The sequence below is a fragment of the Microcebus murinus genome, chromosome 28, assembly GCF_040939455.1.
Source record: "Microcebus murinus isolate Inina chromosome 28, M.murinus_Inina_mat1.0, whole genome shotgun sequence".
Taxonomy (NCBI): Eukaryota; Metazoa; Chordata; class Mammalia; order Primates; family Cheirogaleidae; genus Microcebus; species Microcebus murinus.
Window position 1 is genome coordinate 13,093,553 of NC_134131.1, and position 27,856 is coordinate 13,121,408.

At 42.0% G+C, this 27,856-nt stretch overlaps 1 protein-coding gene across 7 annotated transcripts in view; it reads left to right on the top strand.

The window, feature by feature from the left end:
* Positions 1 to 27,856, top strand: part of GRM7 (glutamate metabotropic receptor 7) — a 794,973-nt gene that overhangs the window by 474,294 nt on the left and 292,823 nt on the right. For all 7 annotated transcript variants that reach the window (XR_012915318.1, XR_001153146.2, XR_012915319.1 and 4 more), the window contains exon 5: positions 18,669 to 18,809. Coding sequence is in view for 3 of the 7 variants with exons in the window: in XM_012761143.2 (XP_012616597.1) it covers positions 18,669 to 18,809 (141 nt within the window). In the remaining 4 variants the exon portion in view is untranslated. The remainder of the gene's footprint in view (positions 1 to 18,668; positions 18,810 to 27,856) is intronic.

Consider the following 27,856-nt stretch of genomic DNA (forward strand, 5'->3'; position numbering starts at 1 on the left):
TCTCTAAGGATTAAGAATTTTCTCATACATGGCAGACATGGCATTATCACATCTAACAGAGAAAATACTGAGTCCATTATCAGATTTCCCTGATTGGCTAAAAAAATAGCTCTGTAGTATCAAGTTTAAATAAGTTGTATTTATTGAACACATATCATGTGCCAGACATCTTCTGGGCACTTTACAAGTGATATCATAACAAATTCTAAAGATAATAGATGTTTGGTGACTTGCCTAAGAACTATTATATTAACCTTAATATCCTCAGCCTTCATCTGCTAACACCACCGCCTCATTTATTCCTATACCATTATTAGTAAAATTTTTTTCTTTAATTCCTTAAAAATTATGACACAGTGGTATTACTCTGTTTCATATATAATATATATGTGTGTGTGTGTGTGTATATATGTGTATGTGTGTGTGTGTTTATATTTCCATTTTGGTGTGAAATTGACCAAATGTTTTATAAATCTGTAAAGAATGTAAGTACATTAATTTTCAGGGGAAAAAATGTACCCTTGGTGGAGATTTTAAATTTAAAGCAAACTACTTTTAGGAACATGTTTTACAATATGTTACTTCTATATCTAGGAATATGAGGATGCCCTAAATCCTTCATTGGTTTCTTCTTGCCTTCCTTATTGTTAGTGGTGCAGGGTGCAGTATTGTCATGAAGGCCAAAGCAGATCTTTCTTCCATACCTATATCCTAAGTACAACCCCAAACTCTGTGATAATGTTTTCCTTTCTGTCATCTCCCCACGTCTCCAAACATCCTTCCTGCCCTTGTTTCTTTTCCACTGACAAATGACCCTGTACTGAGGGAGGTTGTACCTGTTTTTTGTTCTATTCTGTCTCTAAATGATATTTCAAAACTAATCAAAGCCACTGGAGAAACAAGCAGAGAAGGCTGTCATGGCTAGAAATTTAGGAGTTCCATATTCACTTGTAAAAAGGACAACAAATGCTTGTAGCATTTCAGTGGAAATAAAGAATTGTTCAGGGAACTCTTGAATGCATCCCACATGAATGCATGAAATGGTTTGAATGACCTAGTTTGGATGCAGCTGTCAGAAGTTTTAACACTCCTCCTTGGAATATCTGTGTTATTAAGGTGAGGGAGTTTGTTAGCAATAATAGAAAAACAGGGAATCTGTACCCTACACATTCTATTCAGTTGATAACGCATTATATTCTATTCAGAAGCTATTGTGTGTCACAAAGACATCAACTGGAGTTGAAATACTGGATTTCGTGATGGAGATTGAATGAGTGCATCATCAAGTTGACTTTTTGCAGCTTATTCTCAGCCTTTTTCTCTGGCTTAGGATGCCTTACATAAGAAACTTAGTTTTGCAGGATACAAAATTCTAGGCTGGCCAATATTTTGTTTGAGAAGACTGAGAAGGAGACCCCAGTCCCTTCTGGCTTGTAGGTCTCAGTTGAGATGTATGCAATTAATCTGATGGGTTTTTCCTTTGTAAGTTGCCTGATTTTTTTCCACTTTACTGCACATAGGTGTGCCTCTTTCAAGTTTATTTTGTCCTGTCTGATGACTATGTGTCCTGATATTTGCCTCTTTGCACTAGGTCTCCTGGGATTCCTTTGGGCTTCTTATATATGCATATCTAGATTTCTAGCAAGACCAGTGAATTTTTCCTTGATTATTAGTCTTTTGAATAGATTTTTCAACCCTTGTGCATTTTCTTCTTTGCCCTCATGGATACCTGTGATTCTTATGTTTGGCCTCTTTATATAATACCACATTTTTTTTAGGCTTTGTTCATTCTTCTTGTGTCTGTTCTTTCTCTTCAGGTGACTTGGTTAGCTCAAAGTGGTTGCATTCAAGCTCCGAGCTTCTTTCTTCTGCCTGATCTAGTCTGTTCTTAGGACTTTCCACTGTGCTTTGTAATTCCTTGGAAGAATTTTTTTATTTCCAGAGGTTCTGTCTGGCTTTTCTTGAATAATTCGATTTCTTTAGAGAATTTTGCATTCATTCCTGCATTGTTTTTGTGACTTCTTTGTGTTGGGTTTCTATTTTCTGTTGTATTTCATTGAGCTTTCTTACAATCCATATTTGAAATTCTTTATCTGTCATTTTAATCTTTTCATTTAGGTTGGTAACCATTGGTAAGGAGTTACTGTTTTTTTTGGGGGGGGGGGAATGGGTGTCCTTTTGCTTTGATTTTTCATATTTACAGAGTTCTTTTGCTGGTTCCTTCTCATGTAGCCTCTCAATCAAGAGCTGATAGTGCTAGCTTTTGGTGTCTTTGAGTCCCCAGAGATTGGTCCCTGGCTGTGCCAGGGAGAGGCGTGCTAGTATGAGTTACTTTCTGGGTGCTCTAGCAGGTTTGACGAATATCTGGGGTTACACCACCTTGGAAGCTCCACTTTCAGTTGTGGCTTCCTTTGGGAATGTGCCCCCTCTGCAACGAAACGGGTGAGTACTTAGCATCAAGCATTCTTGTGGTTGCTGTGGAGGGTGAGGGACCATGTGCTCTCTACACCATTCTCATGTCCTGGGGGTACCAAGTCCTGCCTGTCCTGCCTATCTAGGCCACCAGCAAGCGATCTCACAAAACGCTGCTACTGTGGCTCCACTCTCAGTGGCAGGTGTAGGCAGGAACATGCTCTTGCTGAAGAGAAACAGGCTTCTCAGCACTAGGTGCTCTTTCGGTTGCTGTGGTGGGAAGGGGCTATGGCTACAAGCCAGCTCGAGCCACAGTTACTTTTTGTGGTGGCAGGAATGGAGGAGGTGCAGAGGAGGAGGTGTCTAGGTGTAAGAATGCCAGCTTTCTGGTCTGTCATGGCATTGTCTTGGGGAGTGATAGTTTTGTGTTCTGCTGCTCATCAGAGTCACCCGTGTGGGAGAGGGGAACCCCCCCTTGCCCTTTCACTGGGCTCTGGGCCTCTCTGCATTCAGCATACACGGCTGTTCTCTATCCTCTCTCTTCCTCTTTATCAGCTTTGCAGCATCTTCTTGGTGGGGGCCCTAGAAGCCACTGCTGTCTGTCCCTGGGATCCACATCTGAACCGCAACTTTCTCTACTCTCCTCAGTCCAGTCTTCTACCCTTCAGCCAGGACAGTGCGACAAGCCATGTCTCTAGTCCGCCATCTTTGCTGCCTCTCTCATGGTCAGAACTTCTGATTGCCCACCCTTCCCTTCTTTCTTTCCTCCAATAAGTGTCAGAAACTTAAGGAATGTGCTATGAGGATCAAATTTCTTACAAATACATTTTAAACAATAGATGTAATACTGAGAAAAGAAAAAAAAAGATACAATTACACCTTCCTTTGAAACTGTCTTTAAGTGAAAACTATTTCATCTGGAAAATCCAAACATTATTCAGTATTCACATTTCCCCTTAGGGCTAAAGCAAGGAATTAAAGACTCCCTTCAAAATATGCAAACAATATCTTGAAAAACCTTTCTCATGAAAATAAGGGAAAATGCATTTCCAGGAAATTGAATCATGCCATATGTGACCATATAGAATATAACTCTTTTATTTTAATATAATTTATGCTTTGTTAAAGGAATGATTTGGATACATTGATACAAAAAAATTACTTATTTGTTTTCAAGATGCATTACTGAACCTTAATTTATATAAAAGAGTTTCACCTATTACCATAAAGTTTCTTGAATCTTATTTCTACATACAGATTTTTAAATACATACTGACTTTTAAATACAGAAGTGTCAGAATGATAGATTTAATTTTATATGAATTCAATTATATGTGCTTGGCAATGGAATATAGAAAAATAATTTAAGTAGTAACTTTTATATATTTTTCACAAAGATTCTTCCATATGGGCACAAATGCACCACAAGACATGAACAAAAACATTCATGGCATCCTTGTTGGCAGAAGCAAAGCATTAGCAGCAAATTATTTTTCCATCAGTGATGGGAAGGACAAAGACACTGTGATATATTCATATCCTGCAAATTATCAGCAACAAAAATCAAAGAGCTATAATGGATGCATTCATAGGCATGACTCTTCACACTGAAGCAAAATGTTGACCAGAAGATACAAAGCACAAAGTACATACAGCATGACTGCATTTACATTATGTTAAAAATACTATGTTATATACTGTTTAGTGGTGTATGAAATGTCCTTAAACTATAAAGAAAAACATGTAGCTGATGATTACAAAAGCCACTATAATGATTTGATTGAGGGAGGGAATGCAATGGTAAAACGATAGTTCCTGGAAGGAAATCTATTTCTCTCCATCTGGGTATTGGTTAGGTGGATTGCTTGTTCTAAAATTGTTCATTATACCTGCAACTGAGTTTTATGTAATTTTCTTAGTATGCGTTATACTTCACAAATAAATTGGTTTTATGTGCAGGCACATTTGCTCCATTTAATTCCATCTCATTTATTTCAGATTGTTATGTGCCTCCCATCACACTATTAGCTTTCTTCCAAATTTTGGATTTTGTAGAAATTTGGCAAACATATCAGTTAAGGCTTCCTTCCATAATCTGTTGATTAAAATCTTGATAAGGCCAGCACCAGGGTTTGTCCCTGTAGTACACTACTAGAAACCTCCTAACGGATTATTTTAGTGGTACTCTTACTAGTAATAGTAGCAGTAATACTAATCAGGTGATACAACTTTCTCAGCATCGATACTTTGTGTATATTTTATCTGTATCATTTTGAATAATTTTTGCCATAGCATTATTATGTTAAACCCTTTTAAAGTAATTGCTGTTCTCTCCATCTTAGAGATAAACTGAAGCTTAGAATATTGAAATAACACATGCCCAAGACCACACAGCTATAAGAATAGAACCTGACTGTGAACTCAGATATGTCTTTTTTTTGGGGGGGTAGGGGACAGGTCTCGCTTTGTTGCCCAGGCTAGAGTGAGTGCCGTGGCATCAGCCTAGCTCACAGCATCCTCAAACTCCTGGGATCAAGCAAACCTGCTGCCTCAGCCTCCTGAGTAGCTGGGACTACAGACATGCACCAGCATGCTTGGCTAATTTTTTCTATATATATATTAGTAGGCCAATTAATTCCTTTCTATTTATAGTAGAGACAGGGTCTCGCTCTTGCTCAGGCTGGTTTCAAACTCCTGATCTCGAGCGATCCGTCCACCTCGGCCTCCCAGAGTGCTAGGATTACAGGCGTGAGCCACCGCGCCCAGCCTACTCAGATATGTCTGATTCCAAAAACCATTCTCCTTTCTCCCGCCTGTCCTGCCTTGTTGCTCTGTCTCGAATCATCCATCAGTCTTCAATTTTGTCAGCTCTCAATGCATCTACTCGCTGTCTCCAAACAGCGGATTCATGCAGCATCTCTTTTGCTTATTCACAAAAAGGCTGTCAAAGACTACAATGAAATAAACATCCACAGAGCACATGCAGTATTCTTGATCATTTTTCATATCATCTAGCCTGGTCACTCAAAATGAAACTTGGTGTCACCTTGTTTTCATAAAGACATATCAGTTCTTTCTGGGTGATTGTTAAATTCTTTACTTGTGCTCGCCTACCATTCGTTGTATGAAGACATAGAAATTTTTCGAAGGATGCAATAAAAAATTTTTCCGTATTTCATCTTTTTTTGTCCTCTGCTTTTTATGATAGGGAAAACACTTTTCCACCTAAGATCTTACAGCCTGTCTCAAATTCTTATGATTTTCACTGACTTCTGACTATCCTTGCTCTCAGTCCTACCAAGTAGGTTCATAGTATAATTGGTCTGCACCTGAACTTGAACTCGGGTACTCATGTGAACTCAGTGTATAAGATGCCCTCTTACTCTACCCTTATCTAGTTGGAGATTCACTTCCCACCTTATGCTTTTTTTTTCTTCTTTGCCATTTTAAACATAATTTTTTGAACCGCAATATAGAGTCAAAACAGACTTCGGACAGCCCTGTTTTCCTTCCGTTACCCATTCTTGTTACATTTCAGCAAATAGGATAGATATTTGATTTCTTAATAAGTTTAAATTAGCCCTTTTGCTTGACTGTTTTCCTTTCCAAGTCTACGATGGAGTTCCACTTCAGATAGCATGTCTTCTCGCCATTTCTCTTCATTAAAAAATAATAATAAACTCTAGATTTCATAGTTTCCTTTTTATCCATGGTTCTCATCTCTGAGAGGGTACAGTTTGGTAAAAATTATATCAAAATCATCAATGAAACCCAAGCAAGTTTGGAAGGAAGTTTTAGATAAAATGAAGAATTGCCCAGTAATAACCTTTTAAAAATCTTTATAATCATATATTGGGTTTAACATAATCTGCATTTTCAAGCTGTATTGAAATGAAAGTGCAACCACAAAAACTAAAGAGGTGAATCTGAAGAGAGATTTAAGAGGCTGAGTTAAAAGTATCCTTTTAACTTATTTATTTTATTTTTACTTTCTTTTAAGAGGTAGTTTACATAAGTAAAAAGACATCTGTTAAATTCTCACCCATTAACCTACCCTTAAATTTAGTAAGTTCTCATCTTCTGCATTTTGAATTAACCTATGTTGTAGACATTCTGCTTTCTTTCTATTTTTTATATTTTTATTGCTATTATTTTAGCATGAATGCCTATAGGAAGCTTTGGATATGCATAGAGTGTCATGCACATTTTTTTGTGTGTGTGTGTCATCAAGACAAGAAATTAGTGGTTGTTTAGAAAACCCATTTGGATGAAGGGCAGGTGTGTAGGTGACCTCAGTTCAGTGGCTTATTGCACGAGACAGGTGCACACTCTCTTCATACATGTTACCTGGTATCAGTGGCCCCACTATTTTTCTTCCTTAGCAAGTTGCGCTGCATTTTGGCCACTTCCTTCTAAAGCTCTACCTCTGGCGTATTGACTGTCTGTCTTTCCTGTGTGTATATAAAATAGCATTGTATCAGAAAGTGGAAGGACTTCATGCATCTAATATTATTCTCATTTTCTTTTTGTGTGTGTGTGTGTGTTCTTAGAAAATATTAATTGATGTAATATTTTATTTTTGGCATATCATCCATATAAAAAGCATGCAAATTATAAAAGATTAGAAAAAGCAGGACTTACAAAATAGGATACATTTAAACGTTGTGTAGATCCTTAGTTCATTTTCTCTAAATCATAAGAGACGGGTTCTTGAGAAACGAAAGGGAAAGAACGGGGACTCCCCCCTCCTGCCTTGTGACTCTTGCTTGAATATGTCTGTGCCCCTAGCTCCATATCCCGGTCACACACATGTTCCATTACTCAATTTCACAATGAAAACAGCATTTTTTTCTCTGATAACAAACAGTATTCATTCTAATTGAACAGAAAGAGAATGGAAAGTATGAATAAGTAACTAGATCAGTACACCCAAGAAGAGATATGAAGGAGGAAACAAACTCATTCCCAGGGAAGTCTGTCCTGTTGACATTCTGGTGACTCTCTTCCCAGACCTGTCAACACACGCACAACTTGCGGAACACCGTGTCATACAATACACTCTTTTTTACATCCAGTTTTCAACATTACAAGAGAGTTGTGTAATTTCAGAGAAGCAGTCATCATGCACTGACTTAAAGGCATCATGTGCAGTTGCTTTACTTTAAATTAGCGGTTCTCACTCCAGGGTGATTTGCCCCTTGGTAGACACTTGGCGGTGTTCAGAGGGGTTTTTGATCGTCACAGTTGAGGGTGTCAGTGGCACTACTAGAATTGAGTGGGCAGAAGCCAAGGATGCTGCTAGACATCTTGCAGTGCGCAGGACAGGCCCCAGAACACAGTCATCTGCCACAGTGTTAATATAGCGCCAGGGTTGAGAAACCTTGCTTCAGGGGAAGCCAACATCCCTGGGACATACCCAAGCTACAGTTGACCCAAGAGATGTGAAAACCCCTCACCTTATAATTTTAGGGAAAGTTGAAAAAAAGTTAAGAGTCAGTGTAGGCATGACCACTGCCTTCCAGAAGTTTCCAAGGTCGCCATGAATTATAGCTTTGCAATATCTCTGTGCTTGCAGTGTTTTTCATATTGAATTGTTAAGAGTATGGGCATTCAAGTAAATATACTAGGACTAAAATACTGTGTTCATCTTTTCCATCTGGTTAACTTGGGAGAGGTCTCTTGCCTGTCAGAGCCTTATCAGCTCCTTCAGCTAAGTTTGGTTGTTTCTACATTTCAGAGTGTTAAAAGGGTGGACAAGAGTGCTCCTAAAGCAATCTCACTCAACAGAGGTGAACTTTCCTCCCAGTCCTGTGGTGCACTCTTCCTCGAGTGCTGCTATTATCATGGTGTCCATTCTTAAGAACCAGCCCTCAACTACTCCACAGTGCCTGTGAGATAACATCCGAATTCCTTATACTCGGGACCCTCCACAATCCGGTTCCATTATGTCTTTCGATAAGGACGTCCTCTGCATTGAACATCTATTGTAGTCAGGTCAGTCCGTTCATCACCCCAAATCACACATGATGGAAGCACCACAGCCTGTGCACACTGCCGTCCTGCACTCTCTCCAGTCCTTCCTGTCTACATGAAATCTGCATTTTCAAGGCTCAACTCAGATCATAGATCTTCATGGCAAAAATGCGAAGCATTTCAGCCTGGCATTCTGCTTCAGTCCATGCAGTCCTGCATCATTTATAGACTACGTTGGAATTATTGTATGGCTTTGTTCTCTTATTTCTTCCAGCATCATGGTTTAGGGGCTTATCCTTTGGAATCAGGCAGACTGTGTACAGATACTCCTCATTAGCCACAAGCCTTTGGGAAAATTATCCTGTGTAAGTTTCAGTTTAGTCGCCCACCAAATGGTGATAATAATGGCTAACTCATGGGATGTGTCCGAGAATCGAAATTACATATTGAACATTCTTAGCCCAGTATAATCATTTAAAAAATTTTCAACAAGCATTCATTAACTAGAATTAGTGTTGTTGGCTATATTTTCTTATCTACCCCCAAACACTGAAAATGTCTGGGGTGGGCAGGGATTGTGTCATATGCTTTAGGATCTCTCTACCCTGGATCTTCTTGTTTTCATTACTTTCTGCTATAATTAATTGCTCCATCATGCCGTTTTCTGATATCATCCAAGGCACACTTAAAATGTGTATGACAACGAAGCTTTCCCTGGTGACTAAAATGCAGCCGTATTTCCTTTGGATAATGTCACGGACCCTGGTAGCAAGCACAGGCCACGCCAGTAACTGTCACAAAACTCTTATTTGGCACTCGGCGTGGTGCCTGCTCCTTAGAAGAACAGAGTTCTTAGTAGGTCTATAGCGCAAACCGCGTCGACCATGTTTTGGTTTTGGAAGCATCATGTCCAGGGCAAGACCATATTTATGATGTTGTCGTATAGTTCGAATATCAAGTCCATGCCATTGCTCACTCTAAAATATGGAGCACGAAGCCCTCCTACCACCAGCATTCCACGCTGAGAGACAAGCAGGGACGTCTGTGCACCAGCAAGATTGAATTCGCACTCCTGCGACACCAACCACCTAGAAAAAATTCTGAAAGAAAAAGCGTTGGCCACCATTTCCGATATTTCCAAATATACCAAACAACGTCTCTGTTCCAAAAAACACTTTTTAAACCCACCTAGTTCCAAGTCAAGCCTGTTTGCTTCTTACAGCAAAAATGTCTGCTGTCTCACCTTTATAACTTCAGAGTCTCTCTCTCTCTCCAGTTAAAATTATCCGTGCTGTATGTCCCTCTCCGTGGCCGTCTCCACAGGTCCATATCTGACCTTTACTATTGCTAATGGCAGGCACACATTGAGATCTGCCTAAGGGAGAAGGAGGAGGGTTGATGTGTTATAAGGAAAAAGGAGATGACCTACGGGATCCAAGAGCAGGGAATATATTGGGGCCTTAGAACTAGGTTGGAGCCCGGTAACTGAGCATTGCAGAAACTGTAGGATGCTTTCTTCCCTCCCTGTCTTTTTGCTGTGGCCTTCTAAATGACCCAGTCTTCTCTCTCCAGGCAAACCGACGTTTTTGACTTCCCAGTCTACATGGCTGCCATCCGCAGCTCCTGGGTTTATATCTCATCCGTGAGCGTGAGTCGTCCTGACTGGTGGGGTTCATTATTTCCAGTTTCAGATTGCCAAGGGAAGGGGATCCGATTCACCCAGAAGGGCAGAGGTGCCTCAGCCGGGTCAATCCAGAACCTATTACAGCCATACGAATGTGTGAGTCCCGAGAGAACAGGACGTAGCTGTCCGGGGTGTAAGAGTTCAGAGGTCAGGGTGAGCGAAGCTCCCTGTGACGGCACCTGCAGCAGTGTCTCCCTCACAGAGACATCTTAGTGGCTCAGGTTGCAAGAAACATGACATGATCTGAGTTTGCCTCTTAAACTTGACCATACGTGAAGACATTAATTTATGTGGGCCATCTGTGCTCAGCTCGTTTTTATATTTCTGAGAATACGGTATCTTCATCAATGTGTCAGAAATACAAGGAGAAATCCTATACATCAAGATAGCGTGTTTTAAGAGTTGATGGAATAGGAGTTAAAAAGCCAGAATGTTAGACAGTTCCTCTCAAACCTGAAAACACCCCCAAATGAAAGTGACCTTTTAAATGAAAATTTTAAATGATATTTTTAATATTAATTGATTTTCTAGGTATCCAAACCCTTTTCTTCTTTTGATTTTTATTTTCATATGAATTCAAATACTAAATGGTCATGCATTTAGGACCATCTTTTTTTTTTTTTTTAGGTTTTCTTTTTTTTTAAGGTTTTTTTTTTTTTTTTCCTTTTCAGATCTGCAATGAAAAGTCCTTCCTTCAAAATGTTAATTTTTTTCCCCTCAATCTTTAGGTAGTGGCTGAATCTGTGATTAGGAAGAAAATGAAATATCATTTTGGTAAAATTCCTTTTGGATTGTTCTAGATGTTTGATTATATAAGGTTAGGTATTGAGCTTGCAGAAAACTTCTGGCTGCTGAGACATTTTTAGATCAGAGTACAAAATGAAGACAGTAACCAGGCAACATGGTTCTTGTATGGTTATTAAAAATAAAATGTGAAGCTTCCCCAATGCAGAATAATTCTCTTGACAAGTGTGTCTGGCTTTTGCTCTGTTGCTGCCTTAGAAAAATGTGTGAGTTCCCTTTGCAGAATTGATCAATAATTTCTATGTATTAAATTAATCATCTATAAGAATATGATTGTTGGAAATTTATATATGCACATGAATGTGATCACAATAATTTAACATGATTTCTAAAAAATTCCTCAAACATTTCTGCAAAAAAAAATTATATATTACAATTGTTCCTATAATCTATGGAAACAAATTTGAATCTACATTCATTGGGATGACATCAAGCTTAAATAAACATATATATAGTTGGCATATACAAGAATATTATTAATTAAAATGTTGGAAAGATTTCATGTGATAAATAATTTTTTTAAAAAATGGCACCAAGATGCAATCAACTATGGCAAACATACTTCAATCCTTACTGGATTTTTCAGAAGACCGGTGAACAAGTGATATTATCTGATTAAATGTAAGAGAGATATATACTAATATATGCATATAAACAGAAGTAGATATATTCAAATAAAGGGGCCCTTATCTCTCATATATCTCCTTGGACTACTCTTATAGGGCTGTGTGTCAAATGGATATATGAGAGATGCAATTGCATAATACTCCAGAGCAGACGTTGTCCACACTAGCCACACGTCAGAATCTCTTAGGAAACTAAAAATGCTGATGCTTGGGCCACCCAGCAGAATCTCTGATTTAGCTGGTCTGGCTTGGAAGTCCAGGCATAGGTCATTTTCTGTTTAAATTCCATACACAATTCCAGTGTGCAGCAAAGGACATGAAACTGCTCTAGACATGGGTACTCTGCAATTTCCTTGTCTAGACCAGGGATTGAGTTTCTGGAAAGGGGCAATACACAAGTCAGTATTTGTGGGTCGTTAGAGCACAGCGCTGGGGAGATGCATTTGCAGGCATCGGGTCTAGGCATTTTCTAGGGATCTTCTAGGGAGGGTGGGTCTCATTTGGGACATTTGGGACATTCCCTGGCCGATGCTTGCCGATTGTTTTTGATTTCACATGATCTTCTCCAGCGAGTTAATTGGGCCGACCGCGTGTTTGGGGTCTTGCTGTCAGGCTGCTTCCTGGATGTTGAGAAAGAAACAGAAACTGAAATGGAGTCTTACAGTTCAGGGCACAGGAAGAGAAGTTCTGGCAGTTGACTGATTATTTTTTTTTTTTGAGGACTGGCTTTCATAAAAAATAAGTTTAAAAAGAGAATCTATTAATCTCAAGGTGAGCATTCAACCCTTGTTAGCAACGGAAGTACAACTCAAGGATGCTTGCTCTGTGGACTTTAGCACGAGGAAATACAAAGGTGTTTTTCTGATACACGCCCTTTCGGACCACGCCCTTCCCTCTCGCCAGGAAGCCTCTTGGTGGCCCAGTAGATGATAGAAAACTCTGAACTCTTTTGAGTCTTATGAGGAAAAAAACAGTTTTTAATGCAAACAAGATGATTAAGCCAAAGGCACTCTCTAATCAATAAACAACGTTTGTAGCACTCCCCGCTGTTCTTGGTGTTCTATAACGACAACCCCTACCACCTACCATGTTTCTTTCTTGAATATACTCAACAGATTATATTTAGCTAAGTCCTATATGTTTTTCTTTCATATCTTCTAAAAGAGGTTATTGGACTACGAATTCTATGAGAAGAAAACAGTGTGTTTACGTCCAATATGTAAAATCCATGTAAACCATTTAGCCCAAGGTGTAGCCACCCATAAAGTATTAGATTGTGTTGTTATTGATATATTTAAATATTCATATCTGAGAATAGCACTTGATTGATATATGATAAATCCTCTGAAATAATTTCTTAAATGTAATCATATCAAGAATGGTACATAAGGATTATGTACATACATTTTGTTTTAAACGTGTGTGTCTTTTATTTTTATATATGTATAAAGAATTAGAAAATATGGGCGAGCTTAAAGTAAAATATTACCTACCATCAGTAATAACTTACTAGTGATATATTGATGTTTGATGATTTATGAATATTATGTATATATAATATGATCAGATAATCTTTTGGAGGCGATATCATCACCCCCATTTTATAGATTGACAAACGTATATTGGTTAAGTCATTTGCTCATGGTATTCTAGCTAGCAAGTGACAGGGGTAGGAATTGAACTCTAGAATTCTAGTTCCAGAGTTTGCTTTTAACCATTAAACCATCAATTTGATATGTATTGTTTATATCCATATTTATTCCCATAAAATTATATTCAGATTGCATAAATGTCCTTATGTTTCCCAGGCAGTTTAAAGAAATTTAACAAATGACAGGCATGCTGTATTATATGTTATGCAACAACCCTTTGGAGCCATTCTGTGGAACAACATTGCAGACATTATTCGCTCCACCTCATCCATAAACACTTCCGTTGGGATTTCTGTTCTCTGTGGCATAATTCCCATCGCAGTAATTCTTTTTGTTCCCTCAAAAACAGTGGCTGGTTTCCACCACTCTCATCAGTAGACACCACCAAATCATCATGGCTGCATCTCCCACTAGAGCAGTAATGATTTCTTGCCAAACTGATTTGCATGTCTTCAATTTATTTTAATAAATATTTACAGGAGCTCAAACATTTGGGAAGGGGGAGATGAATAGTAGACAGTGTCTGACTTCTAGAAGCTCAGAGACCTACGAGAGGGCAGACAAGGAACTGACTGCCCACAGCCTTGCACAACGCAGACTGGGCTACCTGCAGACGTGTCACGAGAACACGCTGCACGGCACTAGACTCAAGGGTGACGGACCTCCAACTCCTACAACCGTGCAAAATGCATCCTCTTGCAGAGACAGCAAGCCCCAGATGCACTTGCTATAGATGGATCCCTGCAATGCTTCCTAGTATTTTTGTGGGCAACTGTGTTAAATTCCTAACTGGGATCCAACGAGATCTTTTTTTCCAAATATCCAACCAGTTGCTGTTCATTAGATGATTATTAAAAGAGCATCATTTCTTTTTCTTGTTTTCTTTTTTTTTTTTTTTTTTTTTGGAGACAGAGTCTCACTGTGTTGCCCGAGCTAGAGTGCCGTGGCGTCAGCCTAGCTCACAGCAACCTCAAACTCCTGGGCTCCAGTGATCCTCCTGCCTCAGCCTCCTGAGTAGCTGGGAATATAGGCATGCACGACCGTGCCGGGCTAATTTTTTCTATATATTTTTAGTTGGCCAATTAATTTCTTTCTATTTTTAGTAGAGATGGGGTCTCGCTCTTGCTCAGGCTGGTTTCAAACTCCTGACCTTGAGCGATCCTCCCACCTTGGCCTCCCAGAGTGCTAGGATTCCAGGCATGAGCCACCTCGCCCTGCCCAGAGCATCATTTCTGTAGTCATTTGAAATACTACCTTTATTATTCTCTACTGTATTTAAATTCCCTTGTGCAATTGGGTCCAATTCTGGACTTTCTGTTCTGTTCTGATGGTCTGTTGATGGCCTTTATTCACGTGCCAGGGCTAATCTTTTCTTAATCATAGTGGATTTAAAATCTGCTGTTATCACACCTGGTGGTTTGTGTCCTTCTGTCTTTTTACTCCCTTCTTTCCCCTGAGCTGCCACATTCTCACGCACACTTGCTCTTCCTTTTCAGAGATCTTGTGGCTCTTATATATCTTTCCATATGAAATTTAAAAGCAACTTGTCCTGCTCTAGAGGGGAAAAACTTCATATTTTCATTGAGGTCACACAAATATTCGAGGGAGAGTGAGGGGGCCCCGCACCTGGCCACCTAGGCCTACGGGGATGTTCTAGAGTTGAGATGATAGGGAAGAACCCCCACCCCAGGGCCCTATGGCTGAACTCACTGCTGATTGGATGCTTTTTGGATCCCACTGCTGATTGTATATGTAAGGCTTGTTGCTGATTGGATAGGTGAAGCTCGTTGCTGATTGGATAGGTAAAGCTTGTTGCTGATTGGATAGGTAAAGCTTGTTGCTGATTGGATGCTTTTTGGATCCCACTGCTGATTGTATATGTAAGGCTTGTTGCTGATTGTATAGGTAAAGCTCGTTGCTGATTGGATAGGTAAAACTTGTTGCTGATTGGATGCTTTTTGAATCCTACTGCTAATTGGATAACTCCTCATGCTCACAGTTGATTGGTTGTGTGTAACCCCAAGAAGTGTATAAAAGCGGAGGAGAACAGGGAAGCGGTGCTCAGAATTTGGTGGCCTGCCCCTCTGCGCCCGCTGGCAGAATAAAGGCCGATTCTCCGAGCGTCGCTCGGTTCTTTGCCCGGTCGGTTGCTGTCAACACTTGCTGGAACAGAGAAGGTGGCCATCGGAGCTCCCGGTCAGCTCTGGCTGCCACAGGAAGCACCACCAGTACCTGCCAGCTCCCATCACCCTGGCAGGGCAAGCAGCTACATCCTCGACCCCTCGCGATACTCTGGTAGTTTTCCCTCGCACCACACACTTGTGATAGGTGTCTTTGCCCCTCTCTCAGCTGAAAAGGTCACCTCCCAAACACCACCTGGGATGAAATATGTCTCTCTTGATTTGCACTCTTTTGTCCCAGCTACACATTTCAGAGGGTGTTTGAGGGTGGCGCCCCAGTTAAAAGGGAGAAGAGCCAGGTAAGCGCAGTCGTCGTGCCAGCTGAAGCCCTGTTTGTTCTCGTGCCGCTCTGCGTTTCCTCCAAGATCGCAGGGAACGCCGTTAGACATGTCACCAGCGGGGCGTTCCCTTCACGAGCACCTGGAGACTCGTTTTTGAAGTTAAACTCATCTCCAACCAAAGGAACAGTTTTATACTAAAACTTTTTCCCTCTGCTCAGTACAAAGGAAGGATGTTTCTACTTTTACATAAGTCTGATGCCATTTCCTCGAAATGATGCCTTGGTTTTGGTGGCATGGGTTACATTTTGAAACCCTGGTATTTAAACTAATAGTAAGTAATGGGATATGTGTCCAGATAACTTTTCTTCTGGGCTCTAGAGGGATGGGAAGAGAGTCTCAATTCACTGTGATTCACACACACGCACACACACACACGCACACGGATAAGATTATCAGTGTTATTCTAATTTCTGCCTCTATCTCTGACTCTCTGCTCCACGTTGGCGACCATAAATCATGTATTGAACATCCTATTCTTCATACAGGACAGGTAGAATCCTCAGGCTGCGTAATTAGAATGGCTTGGTGACTTCAGCCCAACAGAAGGCTTTGAGTCACACTGTGTCAGAGGCTCCGTATCTATTAACAAAGAAGAGCTGTGGTGTGTGCTAACCCCAAGAGCTGCCTAGAATATTCCAATACATCGTAAATACATGGCTATAACAAGGTCTGTTTTAAAAAAACTTTTGGATATATCTCATGGACAAAAAAATTGTGTATTTGGGAACCTGCGAGACTTAATTTGTTTTTTGCCATGTCACTCACTGGTAAAGACAAATGAATAGATGGTTTGGTCCCCAAAGAAATCCGACTCTGCTAAGCCTAGGTAAGTCGGTGAGAATTAACTCGATGAGGTAATACCCATTCAACCTCTGCTGCTACTGCTTTGAATCGTCTGAGAGGAGCCCTGTTTTCGAAACTGGCTTTTGCTCCGGTCCTGTCGGACTGTGTAGCCGGTGTTAGCATTTGGATGGACTTACTCATTGCAGCACCTGGCTCTGTACTATTTTCTCTCCACCTACTGAATCACCAGTTGCTCTGTGGCCTCAGCGGCTGATACATTGAGTTGGGGTAGGGTGTCGGGCAGGGAACGAGAGGAGGTGGCATGGAAGTGGGCCACAGAAAAGCTCCATCGCAGTGGTTCTCGAGCTTGGGTGTGTTTGCAGAAATCTCCTAGGGAACTTGAGAAAAATCAAAAAGACCCAGCCCCCTGCCCACCTCGGTGAGCCTGGCCCCTGTGTCCTTCAAAAGCTCTGCAGGGGACTGTGACACCTGCCAAAATGTGAGGCGCGTGGCTCCATGTAGTGTGTGAAGCACGAGCCAGGATCTGGGATTTAGACAGACCTGGGTCGAAATTCTTCTCCCAGCCTTCGCTTCTACCTCTAAACTATAGATCCGAGTGGTACCTACTTCCTAGGGTTGATGCGACGCTTGATGAAAAAAATGTATGCAACAGACTGATTATTTTTGTCATTAGCATGGTTATGCCATTTGTATGGCTCTAAAGGTAAGGGGGAAATTCAAATAATTTAAATAATGTGAAAGTAAGTCCATCTTTTTCTGTGGTTCTTGATCATAGAGCTCAGCGCTGAAAGTTTCCAAAGTCTTCCCACCACCTGAAATCCATCTCTGTCTCAGGGCAAAGGCGGGTGGCGTCTTCACCGATAGAGACAGAGGAAGGGAAGGTCAGAAAGGATGAGTGTGCACCTGCTCCTGTTTCCATGACAGAGAGATTGGTAGAGCTGGGACTGGAGCCTGGGTGCTGGGACACCACATCCAGTCTTTTTTCCACCTGGATTCTCGCCTGGTCTTATGGCCCTGTTGGAGCCTTTAAAGTTGCATTAATTACTCCCCAAAGCTGACACAGCAAGAATGTGGCCATCTGCAAGTCAGATAGAGGACCCTCACCAGGACCCAAAGCTGCCAGGACCTTGGTCTTTGACTTCCCAGCCTTCAAAACTGGGAGGGAGGGAGGAAGGAATGAATGAATGAATAAATAAAATAAAGTTGCTCTATTCTAAAGTGTCCCCACATACCTTGCTGCCTGGGTCTCTGCTCACCTGGATGCCCTTTATAAATAAATAGGATTGAGCTTTATGCATGACTCAGTTTACCTGTGGCCTCTTCAAAATCTTTTACTTCCAATTTGCCTAGAAAGTCAATTGCATAATGGGGCATGACTAAGTGAAAGAGCCTTCTTGAAATGACGTTTACAGGTCAGGAGCTAACATGGTCATGCGTGCACAGGATGGCATCATGGTTGATCTTACACATGTTATTACCACCTCCCATCCTCTGTTTTCTCATCTGCAAAGTGGAACGATATTAATCATAGTTACTACCTGACAGATACACTAGGGATTGAGCCACATATCGTGTTTCCCTGAAAATAAGACAGGGTCTTATATTTAGTTTTCCTCAAGAAGACACCCTAGGGCTTATTTTCAGGGGATGTGTTTGGTTTTTTTTAAGGACGGTACAACCATCTGCATTGATTCAAATAGAGTGAAGTCGTCGTCTTCTGGAACATCATCCTTACTCTCCAAACCCCCAATCCCATCCTGAATGTCTTGCGACTCTGTTTCCTTTAGAGCCACCGGCCCCGATCTCTCCTGTGGAGCACTAGAGCTGTCACGGGGCGGATGAGAAGGGCTGCTCATGCTCTTTCCCGCTCCTCGACGACGCGCACGGGTTGTGCAGATGCTGCACAGCCACGCCCGTCACTAGGGCTGATTTTCGGGGTGGGGCTTCTATTGCGCACATGCTCAGAAATCTTGCCAGGGCTTATTTTATGGGTAGGTCTTATTTTCGGGCAAACACGGTATTAGGTTAGCATTAGAATATTTTTTATTCCTCCCCCCTCCTTTTTTTTTTTTTGGTTGACACAAAAGAGCATCCAGTCTACTGAAACAAAGAAAACCATCACGAGTATTTTTGTTTCTACGTGGGCCAGCGGTACCCCACAAGCACTGACCTTTCCACTTAACTCTGTGTAGGGTTTGACGCCTACTTCACGTCCCGCACGCTTGAAAACAATAGAAGAAACGTATGGTTTGCCGAGTACTGGGAGGAGAACTTCAACTGCAAGTTGACGATTAGTGGGTCCAAAAAAGAAGACACAGATCGCAAATGCACAGGTAATTTAATTCTCATTGTCCTTCTCCTCTCACTCCGCGTGGCTAGCATTGAACTCTCTGCGTAGCTGACAGAAGGGAGCGTGGCTGGAGACAAATTGAAAAAGCAAATTGAATTTTACTAGCTCTCTCAGAAAATGGAACAGGAGCCATAAGTCTTGCAGGACAAAAGAAGAACAGACAGGCATGTATTCTTTTCTGCCTGTCTATCTAGCAGTAATTGGCATGCTCACCGATGCTTTGAATTCAGAAGGGGTCGTGTTGCTGTGAATGCTCTCGTTGATAAACATTAGTTCGTGTGCCAGCCGGGAGCATGGAGTCATTTTCACATAGACAAAAATCTCTGACGAATCCCATACTGTTGCCAGATTTCTCTCTTACCGTGGATAGTATATTTGATTAAGGAAACAAAGTGCTTGGATTTAGAGTAGTGAACACTCCAGATTATTTCCATAATGTCTAGGTTCATGAATCATCTACTTAAAATGTGCTTAAAATAGTCACTGCTCCTTGTACGTTAACCTTGCATAGGCATTACAAAGTGAAAAAATGTATGTGTGTGTGCGTGTACATAGTGAGAAAGAAGAAGTACACATTTATTCATTCAGAAATATTTATTGATCTACTCCTTTCTGCCAAGTGCCGTGCTGGGCATTGTTGAGGACGGTGAGCAGACCTGATAAAAACTTGCCTTCCATGCCGCTGAGAGTCTAGTGGAGGGACTCTGACATCATTCTGGTGATCCGCCAATGCAATACGGAATTATAAACTTCCATATGAGATCTGGGGCCATGAGGGGGGATAACTAAGGAATTTCACTCACGCTGCAGATGCAAGCTCTCTCGAAAGACTTCCTTTAGGGAAGTATGCTTGAGACAAGATCCCAAAAAAAAGGGAGTAGGCATTGGCCAATTGTGGAAGGAGGAGGGTGTGGGTTGGAGAATTTCTGAGTTAACGTGGCAAAGGGCTTGGGACAGGAGGAATTATCATAGCTCTGAGGATGTGAAAAACAGCAACGATGTGAGTGAAGTACAGAGAGCAGGGAGAATGAGTGAACCGAGGCTGCAGTTACAGAGAGAAAGGCAGAGACTAAGTCATGTTGGGATGGATGGATGTGGAATTTGGTCTTTATCCTAGGAGTATTGGGTAGCCGTGGAAGGCTGTTTCCAGAAAATGCTGTGATTTGCTGTTGAGAAATATGATTGAGAAATTAATGAAATGTAGCTCATAAGACCATTATTTTATCGTATCACCCTATATTACTATATTAAAGACAGAAACAGGAGTTTGCCCTGTAGGAATGTGTGGACTCAATGGTTCACTTATTAGAGGCTGCTATCATGGGAGAGCTCTTGAATCTCTGGTAGGGATGTTTTCCAGGAAGGCTTCCCGGTATCTCAAAATCTGTGAGCTTCCCTGTGTCTTTTTTTTTTTTTTTTTTTTTTAGACAGAGTCTCGCTTTGTTGCCCAGGCTAGAGTGAGTGCCGTGGCGTCAGCCTAGCTCACAGCAACCTCAAACTCCTGGGCTTGAGTGATCCTTCTGCCTCAGCCTCCCGGGTAGCTGGGACTACAGGCATGCGCCACCATGCCCGGCTAATTTTTTTTTTTTATATATATCAGTTGGCCAATTAATTTCTTTCTATTTATAGTAGAGACGGGGTCTCGCTCTTGCTCAGGCTGGTTTTGAACTCCTGACCTTGAGCAATCCGCCCGCCTCGGCCTCCCAAGAGCTAGGATTACAGGCGTGAGCCACAGCGCCCGGCCTTCCCTGTGTCTTGAAAGACAAGACAAGGCAAATATGGCCCACAGGGTGGGAGCCGGAGACAGTGAGTGCACTTTCCCCAGAGATGTGCCCGGTGGTTATAAACAACCTGTTTTTTAGAGATGGGTTTCCTGCTCTCTCCTGTCTGTCTACCTTTAAGTCCACCGTAACTAATCAAAGAAATATAGAGTCACTATACCTCTTTAGTTATATCTTTGTTAATTGACAACTACCTCTTAGAATTTAGAAGTTAGCCCCTGAAAGACTTTGTACCTGTTTGTTCACCTAGATTGATTAAAAGCCCCTTGAGAGGACTTTTGACCCCAACCCACTACCTGTATCCCCTAGCAACTGCATTCCCTGATATGCAAATATGTTATCCTGACAACTGGTAATTGATGTCTTTGATTATAAAAACCTGTGTGAATCTAACCATATTGCTGGCGGTTATGGAGATACACCAGTCCCCTAGGTACTCCCCGCTGTGTTATGTCTGATCTACATATGTATATATAAAAACTATAAACTATACCTTAGTCTCTATACATTCTTTTATGTTTCTCTATCTCCTATCAGTTTCCTTACCCTCTGTGGCGACCCCTGTCTCAGGGACTTGGCTCCGCGGGGAAAAGCACCTGATCTCCTCATGGGCCTGCCTCAAATACTCTTCCCGACAATCTGCCAGAACTCATCTAGACAGACAGCATTCCCTAATTCCATCCCCTACAAGCCACCAGCATTTGTCATGATGACATTGAGTTGTCACAAAACCCTGAAATGTCTTCTGTAGGACCAAGAAAGGCATATATTCCCGTTGGACGCAGTTCCCGTGTTTAGTTTCCCTCTGCAACATGGCTCTTTGAATATAGATCATCTGAGTGTTGCAGATTGATCTACTCAACACACATCTGCTAATCAGGACGGTCACGTGTAACGCGTGGTACTAAGAATGCCTGTGAAGAGTGTGAGGATGCTTACATGTAGTTTTTTTCTCTCAAGGAGTTTTCTGTGAAAAAAGAGATACAGTAACAAAGACACGAATAAAAACAATGATGCAAAATCAATAGGATGCATATATTCCCTGTGCAATAGCAGGCCGACCGTGTTCTCCAGATCATGTTGTGTGATGATAAGGTATTTCCAGAAATATGTTCCTTACAGGGTTGGGGGAAAAATTAGTTTAATGTTGAATAGATCCTAGGTGACACAAAGCTTTCAAGTGGAAACTGGAAAAAATTAGTTTGACACCTGGATAGTTTGTCTGTGTGACAGGAAATATTCAGGAGCACTGGAAGTATGTAGATAGATGATTGATGAGAATTTGGTGGGTTCTTTCTGGCATTTGGTTTTCTGCAGAGTGTCTGGAAGGTGGAATGGATCGTTTGATGGACATTGGGATTATTTTCGTCTTCTAAGGGCAAGCCCCTGTCTTTTTATGTGCTCTGACATGGGCCATTTGATCTGTAGCCACGTTTTAGTCCTGCTGTTGAGGATTTGGGTTTATAAAAACAAATAGGGTCATAATCCAAATCATTACCTTAAAAATACGGAAGTAGAATTGTCTGTGTCTTCCTTACCCACTCTCCCATGTGGGTAATCTATAATCACATTCGCTAAATGACCTTACCCGTGGGGCCCCAAATCATCCATATATTCTCTCTTTTCCCTTTCTTTTCTTACCACTTCCACATGGCCATCGGTACCCTACTGAACAGAGGTGAATGTAATGACCACCATCGTACCTTTCACCCTTCCAGTTATCAGATGTAAGTACATGGCCAGTCATGCCTTTGTTTTTCTTTCTGGTTCTTCCTTTTTCCAAGTCCAACACCCTGTCTGTCTTGCCTTGGTAACCAGCCCCAAGGGAATACCCTAGTATACCCTAGTACTAGGGAATACCCCAGTATTCCCCAAAATACTATTTAACACATCTTGACATGTATAAATGCCCCAGTCCGGAAGTGGAGAGTCAGAAGGAAGGCAAGCTGAGGGAGAACCACTGGACTAGAGGGAAAGGAGCAGAGATGCAGAGAAGTGACGGATTCCGTTGAATTAATGAGAGATCTTGTAGTAATGAGAGATCTTGAACTGCAGTGAGAAAAGAAGGGGCCGGAGGGGGAGGCACTGATAGGCTTAAGGTTGCGGGTGCTATCAGGGAAAACTGCCTCAGTAACCAGATTGTGAAACATTAAAAAAATGGGCACATTCAGAAGAGCAACCAGAGGCAGCCAGCTGAGAGCTCTGGTGCTACCAATCGGTGTCAGGGAGACAGAATATTTTCCCATCTGAGGACAGAAGACGGCCCCCGCCCCAGAGCTCTTTCTGTGCCTGGGATCTGCTGAAGAATAAGGAGGTCTTAGCATCTCCTCTCCTAAGACGCGAGCACGGATTGAAATGCAAACAGTTCTTTCTTCTGGGACCTATACCCTCTTTAGCCATAACGAGCTACATTTGTTATGTATCATTTGCAAGTAGACCAACGTTGACTCAAATCATTTGACAAGTTTTGAACACAAGGAATGAGATCTGCACTATTTGGAAAGAGGAAGTTCCAGGGGTCCGGCTATCATGGTGTGTTCTAAAATCCCAAGAAAGCAAAAGATCATGAGAGGAAGAATAGCTGTTGAAAAAAATATATATTCATTAGCAGCCATGGGATACATTGTTCGTACATCATAATGACACTTGGTGCTAGGCGTGCACGCATATTTATAGAGAACAACCCGAACCACTATGTAATCGTTATTCCTGTGAATGATCCATATGCATTTACAGTTTCACTCAAGCAAGGGATGCTATCACATCCGTTAGTATTTTAAGAACTTCCCAACTTTCCTCAATATCCAATTCCAGGGTCTCCCAGCTCTGAGAGCTGGACAGATTTCCTCGTGCCTTCCCTAGTACTGTGTTTCCCCCAAAGTAAGACAGGGTCTTATATTTATTTTTCCTCAAGAAGACACCCCAGGGCTTATTTTCAGGGCATGTTTTTTTTTTTTTTTTTAAGTATGGCACAACCATCTACATTGATTCAAATACAGTGAAGTCGTCTTCTTCTGGAACATCATCCTCACTCTACAAACCCCAAATTCCATCCTGAATGTCTTACGATTCTATTTCCTTTAGAGCCATCGGCCCCGATCTCTCCTGCCGAGCACTAGAGCTGTCACGGGGCGGATGAGAAGGGCTGCTCGTGTTCTTTCCCGCTCCGCGACGACACGCACGGGTTGTGCAGACGCTGCGCAGCCACGCCCGTCGCTAGGGCTGATTTTCGGGGTGGGGCTTCTATTGCGCACGTGCTTAGACATCCTGCTAGGGCTTATTTTAGGGGTAGGGCTTATTTTCGGGGAAGTACGGTAGTGGCCTAATTTTCACTGATACAGACCAGTCCTTGGCAGTGATATTTCTTGCTCACAGGTTGTCTCGGCCTCCAGGCCTCAAGTGGGTGCATACATGGGCATATGTATGGTGGTCCACACGGTTGCAGAAAACACAAACCATTTGACAGGCATTGAGGCCACTCACACTACTTTGTTTTCTCGTGGAGAGAGTGCTAGCTGTAGGCGCAGTGCAGTGATCTCTGCTGGATAGTCCCCACCGACAACTTGTCGTTCAGAGGCAGAAAGATCAAATGTGATTCTGTTCGGGTATGTTTATAGTCACCCACCACAGCCCGCCAGCCAAGTGCATTCCCCCTTGAGCCTGGCCGGTGTGCCACGGCTACAAAGACACGTTCAGGGTACGATCCCTGGGAATAATAGGTTTCTGTGCAGAAATCGAGGCCAAGAAAAGAAGGAAAATTGCAAAAAAAAAAAAAAAAAAAATGAGCTGATGTCTCTGGAAAAAAAGAGATGGAGGCAGGAAGTCAGGAAGATCACCACACCAAAGCGGTGAAGACACTACAAGTTTGGGAATCCAAGAGGCTTTGGCTTGTGCTCTAGGGTTACCCATGAGCCACACGTGTGAGAGCTTGGACAACGTTATGTAATCTTTCAAAGCCATTCCTTATTTACTTATTTATTTTTTTGACATGAGAATAGTAAAGCTTCCCATTCAAAATGGTTGTGGGTTGGGCGTGATGGCTCACGCCTAGCACTCTGGGAGGCCGAGGTGGGAGGATCGCTTGAGGTCAGGAGTTCGAGACCAGCCTGAGCAAGAGTGAGACCCCGTCTGTACTAAAAGTAGAAATTAGCTGGACAACTAAAAATATATAGAAAAAGTTAGCTGGGCATGGTGGTATGTGCCTGTAGTCCCAGCTACTTGGGAGGCTGAGGCAGGAGGATCACTTGAGCCCAGGAGTTTGGGGTTGCTGTGAGCTAGGCTGACGCCACGGCACTCTAGTCTGGGCAACAAAGCGAGACTGTGTCTCAAAAAATATAAATAAATGGTTGTGGGGAGTCGATGAGATAATTCAGGCACAAGATCTGAAATGATCCTGGCTCGTAGGTGATAGCTCAGCCCTGGCAATGGTTTTCTGCTGTTCTGGGCCGGCTGCAGCTGCCGGGGAGGAATTCACGGGGATTCTATGGTCTGTGTTGCTCAGGAGGGAGATGGGGGCGTAGATCAAACATCATAAAGCTCCGTGAGCATAGACGGGAGCTTTCCACCGGGGGGCGCACTGGGGAGTGATGCATCGAGGCGCCGAAGAGTTCGCAGACAGGCGTCGTATGTACGACGTTGCGGTGCAAGCGAAATACGGAGCCGGAGCCTTGCTAGCGCTGTGATGCGGAGAGTGCATCTAGGTGTCAGCGGGCCCCGGGCGTGCACGACACCGCGTGTGCCAAACGTTCATTGTCTCCTGGTGAGCTATGGCCTTTAGTCAGTAGCACCCCCCAAACGTCTTAGCTCCCAAATGCGTCCTTTAACCCTTCGCACTCAGATGTCGAGTGTGACTCCACATGGTTAGCATTGTTAGCAGCAAGAGAAAAAAAGCAATCGAGTGCAAAGGGTTACATTCGCAGGGAGGCTCTGAGCATCTGCAAGCATTTGCCTATGGCCTGGCCAGGCCTTGTGGGTCACCTGTCACACCTTACGGGCCAGGCCTTGTGGGTCACCTGTCACACCTTACGGCTCGCGCAGAGCATTTGTCTAACTGCCATGACTGCTCTGCCAAATGCCGCTTGGTGGGAATGCTGATGCCTCAGAGTTCCCTCCTTGCTGGAAAGAAGGAACACGCCACCTAGAAACCCGTCACCCCACGAAGGGACAACTTCAAATACTGAGATTTGAGATTTGTTTTCCTTTTTTTTTTTTTTTTGTTTGCATCCGAGTTCTTTTTATATTTTTAACAAATAAAAATTGTATATCTTTATGGCATAAAAATACTTTGACATATGTATGCATTGTGGAATGGCTAAATCAAGCTAATTAGCATATCTGTTACCTCACATGCTTATTTTTGTGTGGTGAGAATGCTTAAAATCTACTCTTTTAGCAATTTTCATTAAGTATAGTCACCATGTTATACAACAGGTTTCCTGAACTTATTCCTCCTGTGTCATTGAAACGTTATATCCCTTGCCCAACATCGACCCATTGCCACCTACCTCTTAGTCCCTGGTAACATCATTTTACTGCTTCTAGAAGTTCAACTTTCTAAAATTCCACATATCTGTGAGACTATGTGGTATTTGCTTTTCTGCACCTGGCTTACTTTGAGGTGACAGAGGATGAATAAATGGTGACTTATTTAGGGCGTAACAGCCTTTGTGTCCCATGGCTAGAGCTCTCAAGTGGCACAATGAGCATGCTCAGTTTTGACTTGTGTCCCTAGTCAACCAGGCTGTACTGTGGGAAGATGTTAAGAGGTAAATATGGCGTGGATGTGGGGAGAGAGGAACACTAACACTCCCACACTGCTGGTGGGACTGCAAACTGGTTCAGCCTCTGTGGAAAGCAACATGGAGATACCTCAAAGTGATGCAAGTGGATCTGCCATTTGATCCAGCAATCCCACTACTGGACATCTACCCAAAAGAACAAAAGTCACTCTATAAAAAAGACACCTGCACTCGAATGTTTATAGCAGCACAATTCACAATTACAAAGTTGTGGAAACAACCCAAGTGCCCGCCAATACATGAGTGGATTAATAAAATGTGGTATATGTACACCATGGAGTACTATTCAGCTATAAGAAACAATGGTGATGTAGCACCTCTTGTATTTTCCTGGATGGAGCTGGAGCCCATTCTACTAAGTGAAGTATCCCAAGAACGGAAAAATAAGCACCACATGTAGTAACCAGCAAATTGGTATTAACGAATCAACACCTAAGTGGACATATAGAAGTAACATTTATCGGGGGTTGGGCAGGTGGGAGGGGATGGGTATAAACAAACACAATGAGTGAGATGTGCAACATTTTGGGGATGGACACGCTTGAGGGTCCGACTCAAGCATGGGAGGGGGAAAGGGTAATATATGTAACCTTAACATTTGTACCCCTATAATATGCAGGAAAGAAAAGAGATAAATAGCACACTCTGGTAAATGTCTGTGTTTTGGGAGGTCAGAATCCTTAAGCTGTGTTTTTTTCTTCCTCAATCCTCAAAGTTATAGTAATAGTTTAAGTAAAATTCCTGTTTTTTAATGGGGCTAAAAAAAAAAAAAAAACCCTGTTAACAAATGCTATTAGTGAATAAACCATGTATTTTTCAAGTCTCTTATTCTCCTCTGGACCCAGGCCGATTAGAGCCTATATAATTTATTAACAAGACTATCAAGGCAAATGAATTACACTTAACGAAAGTCAAGTGCTTTGAGAATATACGTGCAAAAGAATTTATGACTTATACTAATAGTTTTCCCTGTCATCGTATTATTTTATTCTGTATTAACCTTTAATTGTCGTGTGGATGTTGTGTTATGGCACCGGATTTTCTTAGCATGGTTTAGAAATCCATGTGAAAATGCCGTGGATAAATGATATCTAACCCTTTGGTGCTTGAAGACTTTTCGAAGCCATTTGGATGACAAGCATCCATAAAATGCATTGTTACACCTTCATTCTTTCTTCAGCAGAAGCTTGGCGCAGATTAGTTGTGATTTAATCTCTAAGAGCATGCATTTATAGGATTGTGTGTTAATAAGGTTCTTTGTTAAATGTTTTATTCTCTGACTCATCTCTAGATGTTAGAGTCTTGATTGACATTTCTCTTGCTACGATCACCCTTAAATCTTCCCCTGCCTGCGACCTGAATGGCCGGTTTCTGTGTTTGCATAACGTGTGCACGTGTCCAATTGTTAAGAATTTTTATTTGCTAATTATTTCATTGATTTTGAAATGTAC